Source organism: Neospora caninum, chromosome VIII (genome assembly GCF_000208865.1).
Source record: "Neospora caninum Liverpool complete genome, chromosome VIII".
Taxonomy (NCBI): Eukaryota; Apicomplexa; class Conoidasida; order Eucoccidiorida; family Sarcocystidae; genus Neospora; species Neospora caninum.
Window position 1 is genome coordinate 4,250,180 of NC_018395.1, and position 24,220 is coordinate 4,274,399.

Below are 24,220 nucleotides of genomic sequence, written 5' to 3' on the forward strand. Positions count from 1 at the left end.
TTAGATCTGAGTGTGTGAAGCCCATATACCCGTATGGGGCGTGTCTTTTTCCCATGCGCGCCCTTCTCGGTTCCTGTGATGACAAGACCCGAGAAAACCATGCGCGGGTTGGGCCAGTCTAGACTCCGCACTCGCGAGAGAGACGTGCAGCTCATACCTGTCTCTCTGCGACGCTCCACGTATCGTGGGCACCTGGCAAAACAGGCAGTGCACTACCAACTTGGGGCCGGCCTTGCATGTAACGCGAACAGTGTCAACGGGTATTTAGCCATCGTTCAATTCAGAAATCGCAGCGCTTTCGAATAACACGTAGAGACCCTAACGGGCCGTCGGCGTCCACCTCGACTATACCGCTTTCGGCATTTTGAATCGAAGAAGAAGAAAAACGTTTCTCTCAGATATGAGGGAAGCAGCAAAGCAAACGGAACAGGGAGATACCCGTGTGCTCCATGTGCGGAGACCACGAGAAACACTGGCTTCGTATGGAGTAGGGTTCGTCAGTTTCCTTTGTATGCTGAGATGTCTCGCATTCGGGTAGGCGCTCCCTTCCGTTTCCGTGACTTCTCCGGAGCACAAAGCGCGCAGTCTTAAAAAACGTGCACCCATTGAGGGTAAAAGGGTTCAAACGAGGGGAAGACCTCAGATGTCACGCGCCGTTTCAGATGGGGGGTGGCGACCTCAGCTGTTTCTTCTGTTCTGGACGGTAACACCCCTGGCGCATCGCCTCATTCATGTGGAGCTCTATGGAAATGTACGGGGCGCATCGTGCGCACCATTAGTTCAGTGAATGCACGCAAATTTCCTCTTTGCTGTGTCCGCACGGAGGTAGCATCCTTCGAGTTTCTGAGGCCATGTCGGTAGCCTCAGGTGTTCGGTTGCCCCGCCACTGCGTGCAACAGACCACGCGAGGGGAACAAAGTACGGTGGCCATTAACTACTGCCATGCATCCTGACCATTTGACAAAGTGATTCGGTCTCTGTGTCTGTAGAAGAAATGGGGGTCGCTTAGTTGTTTGTGCGCCCTCGACTATCGCCTTCCTCACTGACATGCCCGGGGTGTCTTCACGCTCAGCAACAGCCTAGAAAAGAAAGCACTGACAGCCGCGAACAGCCTGCCGTCGAAGTTACCCCAACCTGTTGCACTGTGACAAACAAAAACATGAGTAGCAAGAGTCAGGAGAAATGGCTGAACCCTGCGTTTCCTTTCCAATTTCACTCGATGGTGGAATCATCGATGCCCACAAACCGACTGTCGTGGGGACGCAATCGACCTCCTCACCCACGCGGGTGTAAAACAATTCTTGAAGCGGCTCCTGTCGCCTTTCCGCGACTCAAGAAGGGATTGCAGCGTCTATAACGCCCAAGGAGTAGGCTCATGCCGCATTCAGCCCGACAACGACGGACCGGCCTCGAGAATTTCTTCTAGACCTGCGAGATAGGGCTGAAGGGGCTTGGGTATCCGCACACCGCGTCGCTTGCCAGCTTGATCCTCTCGGATAAACTGAAGAACGTGAACAACGGAAGAAACAAACGGCGATGATACACAGGATTCGCGAGGCGCCTGGAAAATCTGGGAAAGAAAAAGTGCCTAGTTGGCGACAAGCAAACCAGTTAACTATTTAGTCCGGATCGACTTCTTGTTACAGTTGACTATTTCCTGGACAGACGTAAACAAAAAATAGGCCCCTCTCAAGTAAAGGCACGGCTTCCACCCTCGTCAACTGCCATATCCATTACCCGCCGCTTTTTTTTCTGGGAAAGTGAAGAACCTGACACCACAGTGGTCTGTGCAATTGCTACACATACGCGCATGTCGGCACGGGGTCTCAGCGTCTCGTCATGTGCCGCCGACAGTCAAGGATACCCAACCAGAACAGGCGCATCTTCTGTCGGCCTTCTCCCCAGAGCACGCGAGGCCTCTCTCGATGGACAGGGCGCCCCACAAGGAACTTGTCACATGAGCCTGCCGCACGCAGACGCACAGACACCCTCTCGATTGCACAGGCTCTCTTTGCTGCACTCTTGTTCCGCCCACCTGATGGTTTTCTATCAGAGCCACCAGCGTCCTGCCCACAGCCAAAGTTGACCCATTCAACGTAAAACAAAAACGCGAGGGACGTTTCCTCGACGTCTGTCGCGCGTCACTCCTTGGTTGGTATTTCACCGAGAGCCGGCGAGCCTACAGAGCGGACAAGGGAGACGCGGCAGCGGAAGAGAAAGTAGAGAAAAAGCTGAGAGGTGCTGAACAGGCGCTTCCGGGATACTGCGATAAGCGCACTGGTCTGTGCAGGGGCGTCAAAAAACAACAGATCTGCTATAGAAAGCGCCGTGATAGCCGGAAGCATATTCCGAGCGCGTGTGCATAACCCCGGAAGGGTGCACTACAGAAGCGACCGAGATACACACTCTTGCACGAGCAAGCGAGTCGACGAAAAACCGCGACATACATGAGAATGCCACACTGAGAGAGAATGTCTTGGTGAGGCAAAATACAGGTTTGCGTAATTCCCCTCGAGGCTGCGTGGGCGCAGGGTGGGCTCTCTGTGTGCCTCTGAGGCTGCACACAGTAACAAGCTCAGCAGCATACCTGATAGTCCCAACAGTTTGAGATGGAGGAAACTTCGAGAAATCCCTGGAGGCTCGGGACCCACGCCTGACGACAAAATAAAAAGAGACGCGAAAATCGGCCGGGTGACGGCCACCGCCGTTGACATTAACATTAGGGTCATGGAGCGAACACGTGTTTGCGTGGGGTGTATGTATCGTGTACGTAGCGAGGTTCGATGTGACCGACGCTGTCAATGTTATCGTTTGTCGGACTCACTGTTTTACGGTAGAAAACCAGCGGAGATACGCCACGCCTTCTCATTGACACAGAACGAACAGCAAATGAGCGGGCACACCGAAACGGAAAAAATCTGCAGAAAACCCCTCCCTTTGGAAACGACTACGAGACGCGTTCCGCGCGTGTTGCTGTGCCAGGAATTTACCTCAAGATCGTAGCATATTGCGGCGGTGGCGCTCATGTCTCCGCTGCAGAGGAGGACTTCGCGAAACGGAATTTGCAATTCCCTGCTCGTGAGGAGCAAGGCACCAAAGCACCAGAGAAAACAAGCTCATGTCTACGAAACGCGACGTTCGAGACTCCAACGGCCTTCGTTGACAGTCCCAGTGTACATCGAGTCCTACTGGACTCTGTCCGGTTCTCAACTTCTCACTTAAGCAGCGTTTTCCCTATTGAACGCAGTCTCGCGTGTTCCCTTTCTGCTTGCTCCGGCGTGCAGATGACGACAGACTCGACCTTCTCAAAGACTTGCTGTCGAAGAAGGCCTCGATTCCAGCGACCGTACGTCCCGTCTTCCAGCCTGAGGAGTCACACCAGAGCTCCCGCGTTTGCGTTTTATGCGTCGACCCGCTTGAGAAGGGCAAATCTCAACCGCGCGGCAGCAAGCGCCGTCTCACGGCAGGAACGAGATGCTGCATGCGTGACATCAGGGATTTCCTACGGGAGGCGGTTCGATACGCCACAGCGTGATATCGGTGCGAACTCAAAGCGACATTGGGAAGACGTTTCTGACGCCCGTGCGGCTTTGATGGCTCTCTTGAAACGCAGCAACGCACCCCCTCGGATGGTAGTCTTTATATGCTGCACAAGAAAGGTTCTCTGCGGCAAGTTTGCTAGCTCGCATTTCCCGTTCAAGAGCCCAGCAGGTAGGCTTTCAGCGTATACACAGAAACATCCCAACCCACCAAGAAAGAATAGCACAGAATATGGTGCGAGAGGGAAACTCCCCTCTCCAGTTGCCACTCACGCCCAACTCTGCTACAGTCCTGTGAGCGGCGGCGCATGCGTTAGATTGCGAACCGGAGTCCCTAGCAAGCGGGATAGAAAAGAGGAAGTGCCATATCCATATTGTAGAAAGTTGCAAATCCAGCCCAGATCTGGATTCCAGCGTGTGGAAAGCGTTTTCAGTGACCACGCGCTCTTGAAATGAGACGACGCAAAACCTCGGGAGTTTCATTCTTATCGTGGATCGGGTCAGTGCAGATCAGAGTGCGAAACGAAAGAAAAACGGCAAGGCGAAAGGACCGGCAGTTGCCGAGAGTGAGGCTCACCGGAAGCAGGGCGTCGCAGCAGCAATACGTATGGGCAGCTCCTCTTCGGCGATCCTCTTTTGCCTGCAAGGCGCCCAGCAGGCATGAAAACAAAGGAAACGAGAGATAGAGAACGCGAGGGCCATCAAATCCGTCGGCGTCTCCTTTCTCTATCAGCGTTATCCTCCCCTTTTCTTTCTTGCTTCTTCGCTCTCCTTCCCGGCACACTGGACGACAGACGCATAGCATAGGACAGTAAGGTGGATGCTCGCCTCACCAGGCTCAGCTGACTTCTCTAAGGTTCGCTCCTCAACGCGAGGCATAGACTGCGCCCTGCCACCCACAAAATTCCCTCATTCTTTACTCTTTTTCCACGACCAGCCTCGTCGATGTCTTCCCTAACCGTGAGATCCGGCCGCATCTCTCCACTGGCCTCGGCTGCAGCCTCGCCAAAAAAGCGGAAGGGCAAACGTGGCTACGACAATCACTGGCGGAAAAGCGAAGCTGCTGCCCAGGCGAGCAGCGACAACTCACCTGTAGAAGCCAACGAGAGGCACTTCCGCAGTCGGAATAAGAAATGCATCCTCCCCGGCGATCTGAGAGAGAAACAGGGAATAGAAAAAGCCTCGTCCATTCGACGCGACACCTACTGGTAAAGCGCGTGTACGTCGAACAAAGGAGGCGCGGTGACCCTTCAGAAGGATCGATTTAGGAAACATGCACCCTTGCCGCTTGCCGCGTGCGTTGGTGCACTATAAACGTTTTAACGGCCATATACCTCACCAAAAAGCATACGCATGTGTACGTCTACACATGGATCTGTTGAGAGAAAGCGGTGGACGTAAAACGATAGACGGATTGCTCTGAAAGGAATGCATCAGCTGCAACGGTTGCGACCGCGTGCACACCATGATGAGAGAAAATCCTGATCGATGGGAACGGCTCCGCTGCCCCCCTCACGTCGATCTGTCAAAGAAAGGGCGTGAAGCTGTGCTTCGTCTGCCTGCGGCAACACACCAACATTCCCTCGAGGGGGCCGCCCTCATTCACGGGTTCACTGTCCTGCTGCTCGAGCGGCACCGCCACGCTGGCGACGGAGAGCAAGCAGCCTGGCTTTCTCTCTTCTCACTTTCTTCTCACGAGTCAGCCTTTGGTGAAAAACGCGAGAGGACGGTGGGGATCTAGTCCCCCCGTGTTTGCGTCTGTGTTTTTTGCCTCACCTGGCAGTTCGGCGTCGCCGAGAGAGCAAAGAGACCGTTTTCGAGACGAGGCAGCTGGCCGGTGCCTTCGAGAGTGGATCGGCTGCAGGCAGTCGAAAGGCATCGAAACGATAAGACAGGTGTAACCCTTCCTACTGAAAACGGTTGAGCACTGGAACCCACCCAGGGCGGTGCTTGCGTATAGGAGACAATGCGAGTTACTGGAAATCCCACTTGCATTCGAATGCGGGTGCTGTATAATCAGAAGCAGTATAACGGCTCGAGGCGCCCTTTCCGTATCAAGAAAAAGCAGGATGAGGATACAGAGTGACACAGGCGCCCACAAAGTGTTCGGACGCAGGCACAGACCGGCATCTGCGCAGCACTTGACGACCCTTTCTGGTGCCAGTCTTGCGCATGCAAAGCAGCCTCCACGAATAAACACATCCACGTTTTCCCAGCACCCCCTTGATAAATGAGAGATATCGTGCGTGGGAGAAGGCTTAAACTGTTGAACGGCGAGCGTATACAGCATTCACCAAGGGAGTCACCTACGGGCTGGAGCCAGATGCACTCGAGCGACTATCACCGATAGTTGTCATGATCGCTCCTTGTACAAAAGGGGCAGGAATGCTGCTGGTCAACCGGGGTGTGAGCGAAGTGGTGCCAATCTCGGCTTGTCCCACGTTGCAGGAGAGCGAGCGAGGAGATCCCTCCGCTTTCCTGTTCGCAGCTTCGTTTCTCGATCGGCCGGGACGTTGGGACTACGCAGATCGGCAAAGAATCGCCTACGAAGCGTTGAGAGCTCACCTGACAATCAAGGGAGGAACGCCGATCTCCTTGAACTTCTTGCCGTCTCCGATCTCGAGAGAGAGAAGGAAATCGAGGAAGTAGTTCTTTAGGCCTCTGTGCAATCGAGCGAGCATTCCCTGTAGGGCGGAGTGGCGTCTGCCTGCCATGCGAGTAGTTGCCTCGCCATCTGTGGAGGCGTCCAGGAGCGAGAGAAGGTTCGAGTGATCTAGGAGCGCAGGGGACGCAGGTGGAGACAACGCCGACCTTTGCTGGCCTTCATCAGAAGTACTCGCAGTCGAGGCACGGTCATTGTCTACCTTCTCTGAAAACCCGGAGCTCGCGAGGTCCCCATCGATGGTGCTTTCTCTCTCCTCCACAGTTGCTCCTCCCCCCTCTTGTAAGGTTCGATCGGTACGCATCTGGTGAGGAATCGACGAAGAACGAGAAAGAAGAGAAGATGGAGACACGTCAGGATGCAGGGAAGACGACGAAACAGAGAGCGACGGCGGCCACCAGCGCTCGAGTTCCTTGTTATCCCGCGCATCCATCCCCAGCGGAACCTGAAGGGGGAAAATACAAAAAGGGAGAGAAAAAGTGTGCGTCGGGGATTTCCGACGGACGCTGCTTGTGAGATAATGGCTAAAGGTTCTCGGGCCGATCTGCCACACATGTCAGACACGTCATGGAGTGCTCGCAAGAGGGAAGGTGGAGGATACGAGCGCCGCGAAGGACGACGTCGAGCGCACAAGCATGAGGCACTCTCCCTTCCATGTCGGTTACGCGGTGAGCCGACTCAATGAATAAAACAACCGAAAAAACAGAGCCACCATCCGTTCTTTTTTGCAGAAGGGCAATCTTACCCGAGTGTCCAAAGCATTGGGAAGCCGTTTCATGATTTCACTGATTTTCTCTCCAGACTCGCGAAGCTCTTGAACCCGACGGGCTGCAGCAGCACGCGTCTGTGCGGCCTAGGCACACCATACACGAAAGACGGAAAGAGGCGAAAACCACTCCGAGGACGAAATGCAGGCACAGCCCAGCGCTGGCAATCCCAGAGAAGGCAATACGGCCGCAGCACTGCCCTGAAAGCGTAACTTTTTGTGAGACTGGAGCTCACGCATCAACTGTGTCGCGCAGCGATTCCACTGGCGCAGACCGAATACAGGTTATGAATCAGTGGGTCGAAGTGCGTGGCAGCACTACAGAACTGCGTCCGCCAACAGGAGAAAACCATTCAGAGTGTTAGCAACGAATGGAGAAGCAAACTCGTGGGTAAAGACCATGAACACAAACAGCGTGGCGGGTGACGCTTTGGCACACCTCCGCCCTAAAGCGCAGAGTCCAAAGCTGCGATTGCTCCTCTCACCTGCTTGTGGAGAGACGCGAGCTCTGACTGCGGCTCTGCAGTAGAAGGAGGACACACAGACGACGAGTAACAAAACTAAAAAAAGTGTCCCTGCCAGCCTGTGAAAAGAGTGCTCCAGTTCGAAAGTAGAGAAAGCGAGTGAAACACTGCTCGTCGTTGTCACCGCTTCAGCTAGAAGAGCATTCGTCGTGATTCGCGTCATATCGGTTGCCATTTGTATGAGAGAACTCCAGCAAATTACGCGCGTTCCTCCCTTCGAAATGCACGCCGCGCGACGCACATTAGCCGCCGAAACAATTCCATGACGTCGAGTATAACACGTTCGTCGGCTCTCGCTTCGTCCACTGAGACTCGCCTTTCTTCTTCGGTTCCCTACACAAAACCGTCTCTCCGAGCCGCTACGTTCAACTCAGGTGTCTTGGTTCTGCCTTCTCTTCCTCTGGGTCTTCTCACCTTCTTCAGTGCCGGCTTCATGCTTGTTTGCTTTGGCGATCTCTTGGGAAGCTGCGAAGGCGGCCGCTGCGCACTGGCGGCGCTCCGTGGCTCTTCGCCAGGCCTCCACTTGCAGACGGCGATGGGTCGGAAGGAGATTCTCTTAGCACACAACGGGGGACAGCGGAGCCGGCAGCCGGTCGCACTGGAGCGCGAGAGCGTCGGCAGATCAAGAAACACAAAGGGAAGAGCGGCAAGAGGACACCAAGGTAGGTGAAGCTGGTGTGATCCAGCAAGGGAAACAGAGAGGCGGGAGGATAGGCAGCGAAACGGGTTGGCATGGAGAGGCACCTGACCTACACATTTGTGCACCTCGATTACGGTTCAAGCGCGAGAGCCTCACCGATAAGATTTCGCGCCGCATCCACCAAGCCCGTCGATTCGTGGCGTTTTCTAAGGACGTCAAGGATTTCCTCGCCTCTCTCTGCAACGTGCTTCAGACTCATCATTTGTAGAGGCTCTCCGTTGTCACCACCAGTTTCTCTTCCTGCAAGTTCTCCCTCCAGCTGGCCTTGCCGCTCCGTTGCTTCTGTCTGCACAACTTCGGCAGCTCCCATCCCACGGATGGACGTCTCACTGGTGTTCTCGCTTCGGCGGAGACACGCAAAATCCCCTCTCTCTGTCCCGCGAGGCACCTTTTGTTTCTCGCTGACGCTGTGCGGACGTGCTTGCTGCGCTGTGTTGCCGTCCGTGCTTGCCGTTTCCCCTCTCCCTTCTTCAGGCTTTTCAAGGGCGCCTATCGCCTTAGAAGCCGCTGCCCGAACCCCCTTCTTCCGGTCGAGCTGCAACCTCTGTGAGAGGTGGAGGACTCTTCCCCCGCATGGACCTCGACGACGCGCGGACAGGGTCAGTGGACAACAGAACGGTGAGCCCAAATGATGCGGCGAAACCGACGACAGCGAGGAAGGCGGTCTCGAGAAAAAAAACCATCCGGGATGAGAAGACAGCCGCTTTACGCGATGCGCTGCTCCTGTCACCCGGAGCCCCCCTGGGGCGCTAGGATGCGGCATAGGCAGATCTGAGCGCCATCCGGCCGCAACCCCGGACAAAAATGAGAGAGGAGCTTCAACATTCACGGAAGAATGGCGAGAGGGGGACGAACGAAGTGTGGGAAGGGAGGGGAACAGCGGCTGAGAGTCGGACAGGGAGATGTTATTGTGTAGGCGACTAAACCCTAAACCCTGCCTTGTACCGCCTGGGCGGCTCTCGCTGTGCGGACCCCATGTCCCCCTTGTGTAAGCTGAGAGACTGAAGGGGAAAGGAGGGAAGCCGAGAGAGACGGAAGAAGAAGCAGGAAAGAATGGAACGGGCGGATGAGCGAGGATCTCTATCCCGCTGTCTCTGTGAACTGAGGTTTCGGCACAGAAGGGAGCTCGGTGCCTGACAAGACTCCGTGACTCGCTTGGCAGGAATTGAGCCGGGAGGAGAAGGCACCAAGAAAAAGAAAGGAAAGCGAAAGTGACAGAAAACCTAACCATCGATGGAAAAGATCTCAGAAAAGCGTCAGGAAAGAAAATGGTAAACCAACAACACTCATGTCAAGCTCGAGACCAAGTCGATTCCACGATCCTGCGGTCCAACACAGCTTCCATGCGGCCCCGTTTTCAGCTGCCTTCGCCTCTTGCATCACAGCTTCGCGCCCGTAGCGGTCTCTAGTGTTTCTAGACGAAGGTCCAGTCAGGATCAGTTTCGGAAAACCCAGTGGAAGCAAAACTCTTGATTCGAGCAATCGCTGTCTCCTCCCTGTTCTGTTGGTGTGTACTAAGCACGCCAGCTACCACGGAAAGGACTCTTGGTCTGAAGAGCGGCCCACATCGGACTTTGAAATACGCGGCGAAATCGACAAATCTTTAGAGACTTGGACGAATAGCACCCAAAGGTTCTTGGGCGGACGGCGCTTAGGAGAAACGCTAACATTTTGCCGGAGACTTGTCCATCGCTGCATGCGCTGTCTCGGGCATCTTTTCTTGGATTGGCATCTGCGTACCAACTGTAGTGGAATTGAAACCGTTACACCACCGGTCCCAAGGGCTTGCCACACTATCGAGAGCACATTCCTGTGCAAACAGTGCATCAGTAGGTTTTTTTGCTCTTCGCCAGAAGCAAAACAACTGTAGGGGCACGGTTTGGCAGTCCTGGTGCTAAAAGGACAGACTGTCCACTCACACACTTCGCCGAACATAACGTCTGAAGTCCGAGCAAGCATGGAAAGTGTGTTAGCGAAACTGCTATCATGTTTCTATGCCATTGGATTTATGTGACGATGAAATGAAAGCTCCGTGTTTTAGTTTCAGCCTATTGTTCGCTTCCCTGGGCGATCCAACGAAGCACCCTTCCCAGATGCATGTGCCTAGCGAGCATGAGAAGGGTAGCACTCGCAGCAGCGTGTACGCTCTTCAACTGTTTCATATCTTGTATATCCATGTGCCTCTGCACGAGTAAGGAATCATACTGTTAGATTAATTGCGTACTCTTGTCGCCCTTTCCTGCTCGGGTCGCTTCGGCGACAGTGAGTTGTCGCCATTCCAACACCCACCCGGTCAACGACTATCGAACATTTTAAAGATAAATGAACAGCAGAGATTACTACGCCCTGCCGCTGTGAGTGGCCGCCGAAAGGCACATTTTCTTACGACTGTCCCTTGTCAGGGTGCGAGAAGTCTGCCTGTAGGTAGTAAGGCCCGGCAAGGATGTGCTGCTAACTCTGGCAAAAATACCTAACAGAGACTTTCCCCAGTACTCCGCACCGATAGCAGCGCACTTCGCAACCAAAGGGTTCTCCATCCAAGACCACACTGTGGCCCACAGCAAAAAAATTTGCAAAAACCCCTTAGGTACTCCCATGCACATGTCACGGCACTCAACCAATCGTACTCGAACTGGATAACACGACGGAAAAAAAGTGTAACCGGGGCTCCTCGGATTATTCTTGTGTCCAATGCTGTCATCAAGTTTCCCTATGAGCACGCAACGGAAAAACGAATCTAAGTGCATGCCAGATCGGTCGTCGCTCGTGTCGCAAAATGATCAAGTTTAGTGAACGAAAATCCCTCGCTCAGTTTATACAGCCTTGACAAGAACTTCCGTCATACATGTCCCCGAAAATGCATTCGTTTTTGACACAGATACGCTTAACGGAGTTTGGATACTTTCAGTAGCAACGGGGAGAATGTCATGGAAGGGGGTGCCCAGATACTGCTTTAGAGTAGGTCGGTGTCGGGGTCGGCTGGTATCATGCATTGCTCTACTGCCTGAATCACTGAAAAATGCAAGGACAAACCGAAAGTCAGGTATTACGCGTGATGCCAGTAATGGTTCTTCGGTGGACGCCTCAGCACAGCGAAAACAGAGGGTTCCTGCCTCTCAACACCTAACCGCAAAATGCGTGCCAACGCTTGACGTACCGTTACGCGATAAACGCATACCAGCAGACTACGGACACAATGTTTCGAGAGAAACGCATCACCAACCGGGCTTATTCAAATCGCCAATACTGCCCTGACTCTAAAACAAGCATTCGGTACACCGGTGCGCGACAGGAAACCAGTATCTTGACTTTTTCTCGTTCCGTCAGCTGACGCTCTGGGACACGATCTCAAACTTCGTTCCCCACACCATGCAGGGGAGCGGAATACGGAAATAAGTATCCGAACTGTAAAACCTTTCAGGTGGAAGGGAAAGCGCAGAATGCACCTGAGACAGAGCCTCGTGCACTTACCCGAGTTGACAAAGCCGTGGCGATCGAGCATCGTGAGGCCAGTGATGGTGGCTCCTCCGGGCACAATTGTCTCCTCTCTCAACTCTCCGAGGGTCTTCACCGACTGCTGCGCTCTGGCGAATTCGGCGCTTCCTTTCACCATATCGATAGCCAGACTTGAAGCGACAACTCTGGGAAGGCCACTGGAGACGGAGGCAACAACGACCGCAGATAGGGTATCAGGAGGCCTCTGTGGCAGTACATGCATTGCCAATACGTACACCGAATATATCAAAGGCGTAACTCTGTGAAGTTGCTGCAGCGAACGCATAATGTAATCCAGTATCCAATCAAATATAGCCACTCTGTAAGGACACACGTGGAGACGAGCCTACAGAATCTGTGTATCCATTTGTTTTTTTACTGAAGAATGCTGTCACCACAGACGCTTGCCACTCACTTCTTCACTCCCGCGTCACTGAGAGCGTCCAGAAGCATAAACACGAAAGCTGGCCCTGAACAGAAACGATCCCGCACAAGTGAGAGGGCTGTTTGACTCGGAAGAAAATCGATGCAACTGCTCATCCGACTGAGGACAAGAGCGTCTCCGCCTACCGTACCTAGCCCTCAACCGCGCATTTTTTCAGGTAGACAACGTCACCGCTCCAGATGCCGTCGTGCTGTCATCGAAAAGTCATCTATGCTGCTTTATTCAAAGGTGAGGCTTCTGTCATGTGCGTGCATCCCCACTCACAAAACACGTGTCATGGGAATGCCCGCGGCACGAGAGCGGAATATCCTGTTTCACGATGACGCACAGCAAGTCCGTCTTACCCGATCCCGCTAGTGCTGCTGATGCATCCATGTACCGCTCATCGATGCGGTAGCAAACCCCGCAAGTGGTCAAAAGATCCATGATTGTCTTGCCATCATCACGGGAGCAGTCCGGACCAAGGCAAAAGACACTCACTCCGCGACCGGCCTGGCAAGCGACATTGGGGAGGAGACGTGCAATGCGGCGACTTCCCTCAATTTCCTGTCCCTGCTTTTCCTTCTCCACCGTAATGGTCTCCACCAGTTTGGACAGAGGAACGCCAATAGTAATGGAAATAATCAAATGCCGGGCTCCATCAATTACGGGTGCGCAGCGCCGCAAGAGGTCTAGAGCTTCCGTTGCACCGACGGATATGAAGATAATATCCATAGGACCAAGCTGAGCAGGACGCCCACGAGATTTAGGAAGTGAGGCGATACACACAGAGAGCAGGAAGAGATTTGCCGGTTGGTATTACGGACGCACCTTCAAAGAGCACGGTGTGCAACGTGCGCCCAGTCTAGATGTGCCGAACCCATACCCGGAGTTGGCAGATCAGTGGAGGACTCCACACACACATACATAGACACGCAAAACAACAACCAGGAGAGTATTTACCTCTTCTGCCGTGTGTACGGCGAGATAACCATTTTCAATGGCCTGATTCCTTGCGGTTTCGTTCCGCACGAGCATGGAGATCTCCGAGGGTAACACGCGTTTCGACGACGTGAAACCTTTAGCCAGAGCAAAAGCCATTGTGCCTGCCCCTACAAAGGCTGAAAGTTAACGGGAGAAACACCTACACTCTCTGCAAAACGGGACTCCTTCGAAGCTCGATAGCCAGTGATACGTCCCACCCTCAGAGGCCTGACAACCCCTCGAGAGGTTTCACAAACATCACGCTGCAGAGACTACATGGTCGAGTGAGACAGTACAGTGGCGAGGCCAATACTCAGTGAGATGATGAAACGGATTGATCCCCCCGAGCTGACCCTTGCTCTCGAGAATGGTGCAACGTCCACTACGTCGATTGCGTGTCGTTAGCAATGGCAACTGATTGAAGACTGAGCACAGCGCTGATCCTTCCTCTCACCAATTTTTTTTCGCAGCCGCTCCGCCATTCTGTTCTGGACCTGCTGCAGTTGAGTCCCCGACGCTGGAGCTAGTCTGAGCTGCTAAGGGAAAAACAGAACGGCAAACACTGCAAGAAGCGCAGCGCGACCCTGGAAGAGGGCAGAGATGAGTTTAGCTTGACGCTTGCTCGCTCTCGATGCCTGAAAATAATACAAGAGCCGGCACGTGCTGTTTTTTCCCGAAGCCGGCTCGTGCCGCGACGCGAGGTGGCTCGCGACACACCTGACCGACAAGATAAATAGAGGACCTGACGGGCCTCACAACGCGCAACTGTTTCGTGTCGCCCCAAATATACCGACCAAGCGCCTTAACCGCATGAAGAATGTCATACTGCAATCTTGGGTCAGCGTCGACACTGGGACTGACGGCAAAGCCGCGTTTCGCCGCTACTCAAACAAGTGACTCTCAGCCAGCGGTACGAGACGCACAGCAGCCAGCGGGCGCGAGACGTAGCTAACACGACCCCCCGAAGCCGCGACTGTGGACGATGAAGTGAACCGTAAGGCACTGGTTACTAAAGACAAATGAAATGAGGAGGCGGTCGAGACACGAGCAGCAGAGAGAACAGTGTGCCTTAGCATTCTTTGGAGTAATACACAGCGTGACCTGCTTTCGCCGAAGGAACCGGCACAGGAGAAAACGAGGACCGCGGAGAGGCACCGTCACGCGACTGGTTCCCAACGTTATTGTCGCATGGTCCCGGCAGTGCGCCACTCAGCATCTATGGGCACAGTGAAACGCTGTTTTGTTTCGATGATAAAAACAGGAAAGGTGACCTCCAACCGAATCGTAAGCGCGGAGACCCGTTACCACACGGCGCCTGGCGGCGATTGACCGGTCGAGTCGACGCTGTGCGCGAAGTCGGAGAAGTGTGCGAGCGAGAAGATAATGCGCGCGTTTTTTCGTTTCCCCCAGCTGAAGTTGGCTCCCTATTGACAGACGACAGAGTCTTGCTTGCTGAATCAGCTTCATAATTGGACACTGAAGTGGTAGAATCCATTGCTTGATGGGGACGTTTTCAGACGACTGACAATGCCGGAGTGGACAAACCAGTTCGTGGCCGGTTCCACTGTTGGGCTCCCGTACATGCAGGCATGCAGATGACCAAGCGCAGGCGATGGTTTGCCGTCTCCGTTCTCATGCGGAGAAAAACCCTGACGTTATGAGGTTGCCCAAGCAGACCTACTTCTTCTCTCCCCTCCCCGAAAGAGGTAATGGCATAGTGTAGAAAATCTCTAGGATTGGCTTGTAGCCAGCATGACAGGAAAGGTCCTTCGCCGAACGAATGCCACTTTCGCGAATCTTGGTATGTCTTGATGTGTCTGATCTACCAGATTGTACCCCTTTCAGGACCATTTATCGTTTGCGGCGTGTCCTACCTCGTTTTTACGCGTTCTCAGAAAAGGCATTTTCCCTAGGCGGTTGAAGGTGGTGCGCTGACGCAGCAGCGCTCTACAATGTGCCAGCAGGTGTTTCTGACCGCCACGAGGAGGGTGAGATAGCTGTGAACCACGGACTCATGCGTTCTGAAGAGAGAGCACCCTTGCCGATGATTACGCGGGACAATTAGCTGGACCGTGTGCGAATTCGAGACGACCGCTGTGGACAGCAGACCCCCCAAGCAGGACATCAGCACACGGTAAACCCTCAGCCGCGTGCTGGTCATGTCTGGGTCCTGCCAGACATGAAAATGGGGGATCTGGATCAGCTTCCTGACGCTACAGGTAACTCTCGGGACATTCAAGTTATCATGAGGTCCACGGACAGAGAGGCCCACCAGCCGGGAGCGGTCGCAAACGGTAGACCCGCCGACGAACAGGAGCACTCATCGGCGCAGACGCATCCTGCAGACGAAGGACACGGTATGGAGGGTGATCACGTGCTAGACTGGTCGAAAGGACAGGGAAGAACAACGCATCAGAATGATAACCATGATATCAGCCCGTGCCTTGGCGACAGGGAGGATGTTCTGTTTACGCGAGAGGAAGGTGTGCCTGGGAATGGCCTTCAATCCCACCAGGGAGCAGAGAACACAACAGTTGATTCCAAACTGGTCCCTTCTCTGTCGTCTTTCTCTTCTTTAGAAGAAGCATTCTTGACCAGCTTGGATGTCATAGGATCCCTCAGAGAGGTAATTACATTGCTGTTGAGGGCGCAAGGGGTATCAACTCAGGACGAAGGGCGGCAGCATCTTCTGACCGAATACGACCAGAAGATGGCGCGGGAACGTGCAATGCAAGTGGTGGCCAGAACATCGGCATTCAGTTGCCGTCCACAAGCATATGAATCGCTTCTGGCAACTAGAAAGAGAACAGACGAGGGCAAGCGGCCGTTTGACGGAGAGGAGTCTGGGGCTTCAAATTACATAAGCAGTCTAGCAGCTGACGAACAATTGTCCCGTGAGGAAAATTTCGGAGCCATCAAAGCCGAACGAAGGGAAGACCGGTATCCGAGAGAGTCAGTGCCCAAGAGAGGCAGCTCTGCCAGACAGCCCTCCAGTGAAAAAGAACATGGGGGAGGAACACTGGAGTGCTGCAGCCACACTTTGAACCGTGACTACGAGTTGTCTATTTGCAAAGCTCTTCTCATGCTGCAACATCTCGGTGGGCCGGAAGAAAGCAGGTATATGGAAACGGATTCACCGCTTGGCGGATTTCCACTTTTGCCACAAGAAGGTAGTTCTATTCATCTAGGCGATGCCGACACTGGCGGGCCCTTGAGCCAGAAACACCAGGGAAGACAGCAGCGCCCGGCATTCGAACAGTTGGCATCACAACTGCAGTCTCAATATTTCAAGAAACATGTAGAGGGAGGAGATGAGGGACAGATTGATGCGGAAGCAAGTTGCTCAGGTGCCGACCAGGTGCACGCCATGAGAATCCAGAGGAAGGGAGGAGATGGGACAACGGCATCAGAAATAGCTCCGTCATCTGCCACACTCGTTTCAGAGAAGAAAACATTTGCTGCGTGTCAACGAGGGACAAAAAGGCATGTTGAAGTGGCGGACGTGATGGAAATGTTGTTGAAGGTCAGATTACTTCGACAAGCTCAGTTGCTACTGAGAGCGGACTTGTTGATGATGCGGAAACAGCAAGGATTGCAGCAAGAGAGACTAGACAGAGCCCTCCAGGCGGCTGTCAAAAGGCATGGTAAGCGGCTGTGTTATGACCAATCCGGGTTTTTTGGTGACGAAACGACGAGGAGACTATCGTACGTAAGGAGACGAGCACCCACCATATTTTCCTACGTTGACAGCTCCGCCAACCATTACCTTTGTGACTCCCACTGCGGTCATCCAATTTTGAAGTGAGTCTTCCTCATGCGCATCCATATGGTTTGAGGACTCGCCGATGCTTTCCGCTGCGTTTGTTTGCAGAGTCAGAAAGAGATTCTCTACTATGTCGATTGCAGAAGCTGGCATTGCTGTTACAAAAAAAATGACCTCCGGAAACAGTTATTGTGCCGGAAATGCAGTAGACAAAGAATGTTCTCTACCAGAAGGATCCAAGGGGATTCCACTATACGCACCTTTACAGTACGGCATCTTGCCCGGTGGGGCGGTGCCTACGAAGAATCAATTCTGTGAAACGTCCTTTTGTTGCCCCCGGCAAGGGGTTGTAGTCGTGGAAGTTGGTGTGATTCACAAATGGAGTCCATGCTCTCAAGCGCCTCTAGTAGAGTCTTGCCTCTTGTTGAGGATCGTTTCTTTTGTAGGGGTAAGCTTGCTGACGAATAGATGCTGCTAGCAGAGGGGTGCCGGGACGCGTGTATTGGACCTACGATGATCGGAGACTTCAGAATCAAATGGGTTTGCCTTACTTGTTTATTAGTGGCTTTTTCCGTGCCCTGCGACTGACTTCGGTTTCTCTGGTAAGGTTTCGACAATTTCACACGCTTAGTTCACAAGGACAGTTGATGCATTCAAGGAAATTATCACTCTGGGGCATTCCTTGGAAATGGCCACCAAAGACGGTATCCAACAGACGTGACTGGCACAAAAGCAACTCCTTTCCCGACAGTCCCAGGATAGTCGCCCATACCCCTTTAGCCTAGTGTCACATGTGCCTGCAGACGAGACCCGAGACTCTGCGTTTTTTATTTGCTTCTTGGAGAGATGTGTATCACTGCGTGGGCGTGCATGAAACAAAAATAAACCGATACTTAAGGGTGCGAAAAGCGATGAACTCGAATGGAATCAGCGATCATTTCGGCTGTGGCCACTACAGCTCCGGTGTGGCAGCTAACACTCCTCACTGTGGTAGACCGGGCAGGTAGGCCTCTTGCTCTATTCCGGTTCGCCTGAGCTAAAAAATTGCGATTCAGGTGCACCATGACCCAGTGGCTGGGCATGCGCTCGGCTCAGACTGGCTAGCGGCACGGAGTGCTGTCGACTAACGTTCGACTCACCGCCGTTGTTGAAGTCGTGGTGCTTCTGGCGGGGTTGGAGCAGGTAAAGTTGCCCTATGTCTATTTGAGAAGCCTAGAAGAGGCCTGGTTGCTGCTGCATTCTCGAGGTACATTACAGGTGGTGGGTGCTCTTTCTCTCCAAATAACTCTGAGCGCAAGATGCGGGTGCTGGCGAAAATACGTATCAACAGGGGAGGCGATGTGAGCGTTTGTGGTCAACCCAACAGCGAGATGCGAACCGTTCCGGCGCCTGTTCATGGGCCAGGCACCTGCGGCAGTCGTCGCGGCCGACGAGTGTGACAAACTGCTCAAAGCATGAGCATACATACGAAAACCAACGAACGGAGAGCCTTAAGTGATTAAATTGATACATTGAGGCGGCGCGATACACACATCCCCGACTGGGGCTTCTGTCACCCAAATGCCCAGAACACGCCAGACAATAGACATGAGTTGTGAGTGTTCAGCTGCCGGAGCATCAAAGCAATACTGCAAGGAGGATCAGCTGGATTGACAAATGTTTTGCTTGGTCGCAGGAAAGGAGAGCGTTCAGGGTATGAAACAACTTACTGCCACACGTCCATCACTGACTGCGGCCCCCATAACCGCCTTGAACACCAAACAGATTAACGGTGACGGGCCCTGTCCTGCTGATGTACCGAGACCCGTAACAAAAAGAAGCTTGAGTGGCGCCAGGGTTTTCCACTGAACGAAGAACACCTCAGCTCGTCGAGCAGACCCCGGCTGCACGAGCGAGCACAGCCTTACAGTCGATGTTCGACTGTCAAGACACCGCAGGAACCATCAAGAAACAGAAAACCAGTACCACACAATCGTCAGTCTATTTTTTCGAATCACGCTCTGAGTTCTATCTCAAGCATCGGAGTCCGCTGACTGTGTTTCCGTGCCGAAATCGCAAGTGAATCTTTTACCCTTCACTGTCACGGACGAATTTCCATTCAAGATGAAGGTTGCCTGCAGTTCTGCCATCGTCGGACTCCTGCTCGGAGCGGCTGTTCCAGCTGTGTACGCCGGACCTCATGGCGGTCACAAACCCCAGAAGAAACGAGGCTACACAACCACTACGACGCTCCCTCCCAATCCGATGGACGTCCGAACGGAGTGCTTCCAGGTGCCGTACAGTGTCGAAAAGACATGCTACAAGGACGAGCAGGTTTCCCGGCCCTACTCCTGTCCGTCTTCATACTCTGAAGAAGTGTGCAGCACCCAATGGATGGAATCTAACGACTTGTGCACTAAACTGGTGAAGAAGGAGGTTCAGTACCAGTGCCCGAAGGCAACGAAGCAAACCCTTTGCTCCCAAATCCCGGTGACCCTGAACAAAACATGCAAGAAGCAGGTCACGAACAAGGTCCCGAGCACTTGTCCGAAGGTTGTGACAATCCCTGAGTGTGAAATCCAGTCGAGGCCCTCTCAGGACGTGTGTTACGAGTCGGAGGCGTACAGTCAGGAGTATGACTGCTGGGGCTCCGAGCTTCATCGCGAATGCGAGGTGGACATGCGCGTCGTGGACTCTCAATGCAACCGCGTTGTCGACTCGCCTGTGCTGTACGAGTACGAGGATACCATTGTTGAGAGGGTCTGCTCCACGAAACTCCACACGAAGGAGGGACAGTGCAAGAAGACAATTCTGACAGAGGAGCAGTATCCGTGCCCGGAGACGAAATGGGAAAAGAAGTGCTTTGAGTCTGCGAAGCTGGTGCAAGAGCCTTGCCAGAAGCCGATCGTCGCCCAGGAGACCTATGACTGCAGCGAGACGAAGAGGGAGTCTGTTGCAAAGACATGCACACGGCGAGTCCCGAAGAAGGCCAAGATTGAGCGGTGTGCGCCGACCAAGGAACAACACAAGAAGCTCCGACGTTTGGGGCCGGCAAAGAAAGGCGGCAACTGCTTCCTCGAGGAGGTCATTTCCGAGGAGATCGAGTCATATCCGTGCACAGAAGATGTCGTGGTTGTTGTTCCTAAGGTTTGCACGAGAGATGTCCAGAAGACAATCTCTGATGTATGCCCCAAGCAGGTGCCTGATACCCAGTGCACCATGGAATCGGTCCTCGTTCCCAAGATGTGCTCCCGCAAGATCACCAAAGAAGTGGACGTTCCTTGCCAGGCTCAATCTCAGCAAGAGGTGTGCCAGGACGTTCCGCGCAAGATCAAGAAGCAGGGATACAAGTTCGAGAAAAAGAACGAGACTTTCGCTTGCCAGAAGCACGAGTTCGAAGAGCGGTGCTATGATGTGAAGAAACCGGCGAAGAATGTCTGCGCTGCAACCCTCTTCAGGACAATCGAGAAGCCATGCATGCGCCAGGAGTTCCAGGAGGTGTGCAAGGACGTCGAGCAGATGATTGCTCAGCCCTGCCTTGAGGAGAAGCGTTCCGAAATCGAAGTACCTTGCCCTGAGCAGAGCGTCGAGGAGAAATGCATTCACGTGCCAGTGTACGAGATGGGAACCTGCTCAACTGTCATCCAAGAAGCAGTCGAAGCTCCATGCGCGAAACAAGAGCCTGCGTTGAAATGCGAAGAGAAATCGGTTGAGAGAGCAGGTACCTGCTTCCGCAAGGAGACCATTCAGGTGCCATATACCTGCTATGAAACTGCCTATGAGGAGAAGTGTGTTCAGCTTCCTATCACTGGCAAACCCCTGCCTCCTCCTGCAAAGAAGCTCTAAGTTCCCGATGTGGCGTGAGAATGACAGTGGTTTCACTCCGTCAGATTGCGTAGTGGGTGTGATTGATTCACAAGTGTGTTGTGCTCTACTGAAGTGCCCGTAGTCATCCCTGCTAGACAGGAGACTACAAGATGTCACACGGACTCCTGAGATCAATAAAGTGAATACGTTGAAATGATATGTGCCCAGGGCTCGTCGAATACTCAATCGGTATTGGCGGCCGGAGTTGCTGTTGGCAAGGCCTGTGGGTCGCGCTGGAGTGTTCGAATCTGGATCGCTGTGACCGGTTCCAGAGCTTTAACAGGGGGACAAGAGTGTTGCCAGTAGTCACGGGAGCGATAGTGCGGTCTTAGTGTCAAAGCGCGTTCGAGGATCGTTGCTGGCGTAGATATGTCGTTGATTGTGAGAGAGCCTACGTAAATATTCAGCGTTCATAATGGGAAGAGGATTTGTAGCTCGGTATACCGGCAAGCTAGCATGCGGTCGCATGATGTGGTGGACTGGATATTGAAATATAGAAATGGTGTTGCGGTCAGACTAAGGCTGCCCTGTGGCACAGCGTTTCGATGTTAGAAAAGCGATGCTTTCCGTGGGCGTGTATATGGCTGGGCCGCTAGTTGTCGGGGACAGAACAAGTCGGCCACTATATGTGCAATGACAGAGGCCTCCATGGGGCTGTGAACTGACTCCGTCCTTGTGTCCAGTTTGGACCATGATGATGTAGGGGCTGCGACAGGGACGGGACGGTATGAGCAGTGACTTGGTGGAGCTCCCAGTACGGTGGTACTGATCATACTAGCGTCCGAGTAGTAGTTTTCTCTCGCTAGAAATACGAGTGGTAACAGTGATCCATATATTTCGCTTAGAGCACAACTGATGTGTAATAACCTTAATGTCGGGCTGTAAAAAAAGGAGTCGTTAACTTGAACTGAGGAGGCAAGTCGGTACAGAGCGTACAAGGAGGAATTATGCCCATCTGTGCATCTCCGCTGATACTCGGTTATATATTTTCGACGTTTACGCCTCGGCTAATTATCCCTTTTCTTTGAGGCATAAGTCCTTTCACGACGTTAGTGTGATCTCAAAAGTACCAGAAGCCATGCGATCTATATAGTATCACGGGACATAAGCACCATACAACTTGGATCCGGTAAACAAAGACACTCAAGATCTAAACCAGTGGTCCAACTCGTAGTATCTACTCCCCAGAGAAAGGTAGTTTGTGTAATCCTAGGAGTCCCATTTTATAACGCGTAACAGGGAGTCTAGCTACCCAGCTCACGTATTACATCTAACGGAGAACTATCGTTCCTAAATAAATCTTGTTCAAGCAATAGAGTCACGAACCGACATGGAGGTTGTGATGCAAACCGAGGCACAGTTGGTAACCGTCATCGGCGGCACGGATGCGAAACGGAAGCTGCCTCGGCGCCACCTTTGGCCATATTGCGAAGGAGACATGTCTGAGGGCTCCAGGCAGCTACCCGAGGACCAGCAAGCGCGCTCATGTCCCAGGCTAAAAGTAAACTTCTGTTTTACCAGCGTTTGAAGTACGCGGTAGAAGACTAATTACGTCACGTATTCCCTGCCGTAACGCCAGTATGCCGCCACGCACGCTAGCACCATGATGTCGTGCACTGGGATTGTGTAGCTTACTCCAGTCTTAGTTGTTTCCCTATAACAGCACTATGTAGACACGGTGTGAGACAATCAGAGCAGGTCAGGTCAGCACGCTGCATATCCGCCTTGGGTGATATGTCTGTCCAAAAAGAGAGTCCACCAAATCAGTTGTGGCCCGGACCTCATTACACGAGTCGATTCGCGACCCCATTGTTATGCCAATGAGAACACAGTGGATAGAAAAGAACGATGTGACGCGCAGCGTCACAGCGATTCATCGTGCCTCACTGACGACACGCATTTCCGTTTTCACATGCATCTACACACACACATGCTGCAGGAAAACGACAATATTCCCCTCGTGGGCGGTGGTCTCTGGTATCATGGCCAGTGGAGTGGACGCCAGTCGACATAATCCACGTTGCTTGTGGTTGATAGTGGCAGAACGTCTCCCACAGCCAACGTGTGCCGTTGGGGATTGCCACCAGGCAATCGCTACCTAAATTACCGGGCGCCCTTTGAGGCGAAGGAGAAACATTTAGTAGGCAGGTGAGATCCATTCAGTGGAGCACACCTATCATTGCGAATTACTATAGGTGTGTGCTTTCCCAAAGTAGTTATTTCGTCGGCTGTTTCTCTCATCTCCGAAACCTAGGGTAGTTAGCTGCCTGCAGTATTTTCGACTCTCCGCCCCCCACGGCGCGCTTGAGCACATGCTTCGGCATATGATAAGGGGGACGTCAGATAATTGAAACACTGCGACGATGTTGATTGTTGGGAACAGGATACTCCTAATCCTTGGAAGGCCCACAAGGGTCTGCTGCCACTAATGGAAGAAGACGGCGACGCCAACGGAGATCGCACACGAGCACAATCGACTGTAACGACAGCCGAGCACGTCGACGCGCACGCTGGCCTTATACACTCTGCCATGGAATCGAGTGTCAACCTCACGAGTCACTTTCAATTTGAGTTCTATCTCAAGCATCGGAGTCCGCTGACTGTGTTTCCGTGCCGAAATCGCAAGTGAATCTTTTACCCTTCACTGTCACGGACGAATTTCCATTCAAGATGAAGGTTGCCTGCAGTTCTGCCATCGTCGGACTCCTGCTCGGAGCGGCTGTTCCAGCTGTGTACGCCGGACCTCATGGCGGTCACAAACCCCAGAAGAAAGGAGGCTACACAACCACTACAACGCTCCCTCCCAATCCGATGGACGTCCGAACGGAGTGCTTCCAGGTGCCGTACAGTGTCGAAAAGACATGCTACAAGGACGAGCAGGTTTCCCGGCCCTACTCCTGTCCGTCTTCATACTCTGAAGAAGTGTGCAGCACCCAATGGATGGAATCTAACGACTTGTGCACTAAACTGGTGAAGAAGGAGGTTCAGTACCAGTGCCCGAAGGCAACGAAGCAAACCCTTTGCTCCCAAATCCCGGTGACCCTGAACAAAACATGCAAGAAGCAGGTCACGAACAAGGTCCCGAGCACTTGCCCGAAGGTTGTGACAATCCCTGAGTGTGAAATCCAGTCGAGGCCCTCTCAGGACGTGTGTTACGAGTCGGAGGCGTACAGTCAGGAGTATGACTGCTGGGGCTCCGAGCTTCATCGCGAATGCGAGGTGGACATGCGCGTCGTGGACTCTCAATGCAACCGCGTTGTCGACTCGCCTGTGCTGTACGAGTACGAGGATACCATTGTTGAGAGGGTCTGCTCCACGAAACTCCACACGAAGGAGGGACAGTGCAAGAAGACAATTCTGACAGAGGAGCAGTATCCGTGCCCGGAGACGAAATGGGAAAAGAAGTGCTTTGAGTCTGCGAAGCTGGTGCAAGAGCCTTGCCAGAAGCGATCGTCGCCCAGAGACCTATGACTGCAGCGAGACGAAGAGGGAGTCTGTTGCAAAGACATGCACACGG

General features: G+C 53.3%; 5 protein-coding genes across 5 annotated transcripts; 3 read left to right on the forward strand and 2 right to left on the reverse strand.

Annotated features, from left to right (window-relative positions):
• Positions 1-1,384: 1,384 nt before the first annotated feature.
• NCLIV_035390 (putative seryl-tRNA synthetase) lies at positions 1,385-8,501 on the reverse strand (the record flags this gene model as incomplete). The annotated part of the gene is made up of 12 exons (XM_003883741.1): positions 1,385-1,501; positions 2,588-2,653; positions 2,991-3,072; positions 3,219-3,365; positions 4,117-4,179; positions 4,630-4,691; positions 5,316-5,397; positions 6,105-6,646; positions 6,947-7,054; positions 7,453-7,487; positions 7,906-8,046; positions 8,288-8,501. The coding sequence occupies 12 exons, from the start codon at positions 8,499-8,501 to the stop codon at positions 1,385-1,387; spliced, it is 1,659 nt and encodes a 552-aa protein (XP_003883790.1).
• A 2,643-nt stretch (positions 8,502-11,144) lies between these two features.
• Positions 11,145-13,576, reverse strand: NCLIV_035400 (hypothetical protein; the record flags this gene model as incomplete). The annotated part of the gene is made up of 6 exons (XM_003883742.1): positions 11,145-11,203; positions 11,663-11,844; positions 12,102-12,156; positions 12,476-12,854; positions 13,074-13,231; positions 13,549-13,576. 6 exons carry the CDS (start codon positions 13,574-13,576, stop codon positions 11,145-11,147), a joined length of 861 nt encoding a protein of 286 aa, XP_003883791.1.
• A 1,703-nt stretch (positions 13,577-15,279) lies between these two features.
• NCLIV_035410 (conserved hypothetical protein) lies at positions 15,280-16,899 on the forward strand (the record flags this gene model as incomplete). The annotated part of the gene is made up of 1 exon (XM_003883743.1): positions 15,280-16,899. The coding sequence occupies one exon, from the start codon at positions 15,280-15,282 to the stop codon at positions 16,897-16,899; it is 1,620 nt and encodes a 539-aa protein (XP_003883792.1).
• A 2,061-nt stretch (positions 16,900-18,960) lies between these two features.
• NCLIV_035420 (hypothetical protein) lies at positions 18,961-20,682 on the forward strand (the record flags this gene model as incomplete). The annotated part of the gene is made up of 1 exon (XM_003883744.1): positions 18,961-20,682. The coding sequence occupies one exon, from the start codon at positions 18,961-18,963 to the stop codon at positions 20,680-20,682; it is 1,722 nt and encodes a 573-aa protein (XP_003883793.1).
• A 2,691-nt stretch (positions 20,683-23,373) lies between these two features.
• Positions 23,374-24,174, forward strand: NCLIV_035430 (conserved hypothetical protein; the record flags this gene model as incomplete). The annotated part of the gene is made up of 1 exon (XM_003883745.1): positions 23,374-24,174. The coding sequence occupies one exon, from the start codon at positions 23,374-23,376 to the stop codon at positions 24,172-24,174; it is 801 nt and encodes a 266-aa protein (XP_003883794.1).
• Between the last annotated feature and the right edge of the window lie 46 nt (positions 24,175-24,220).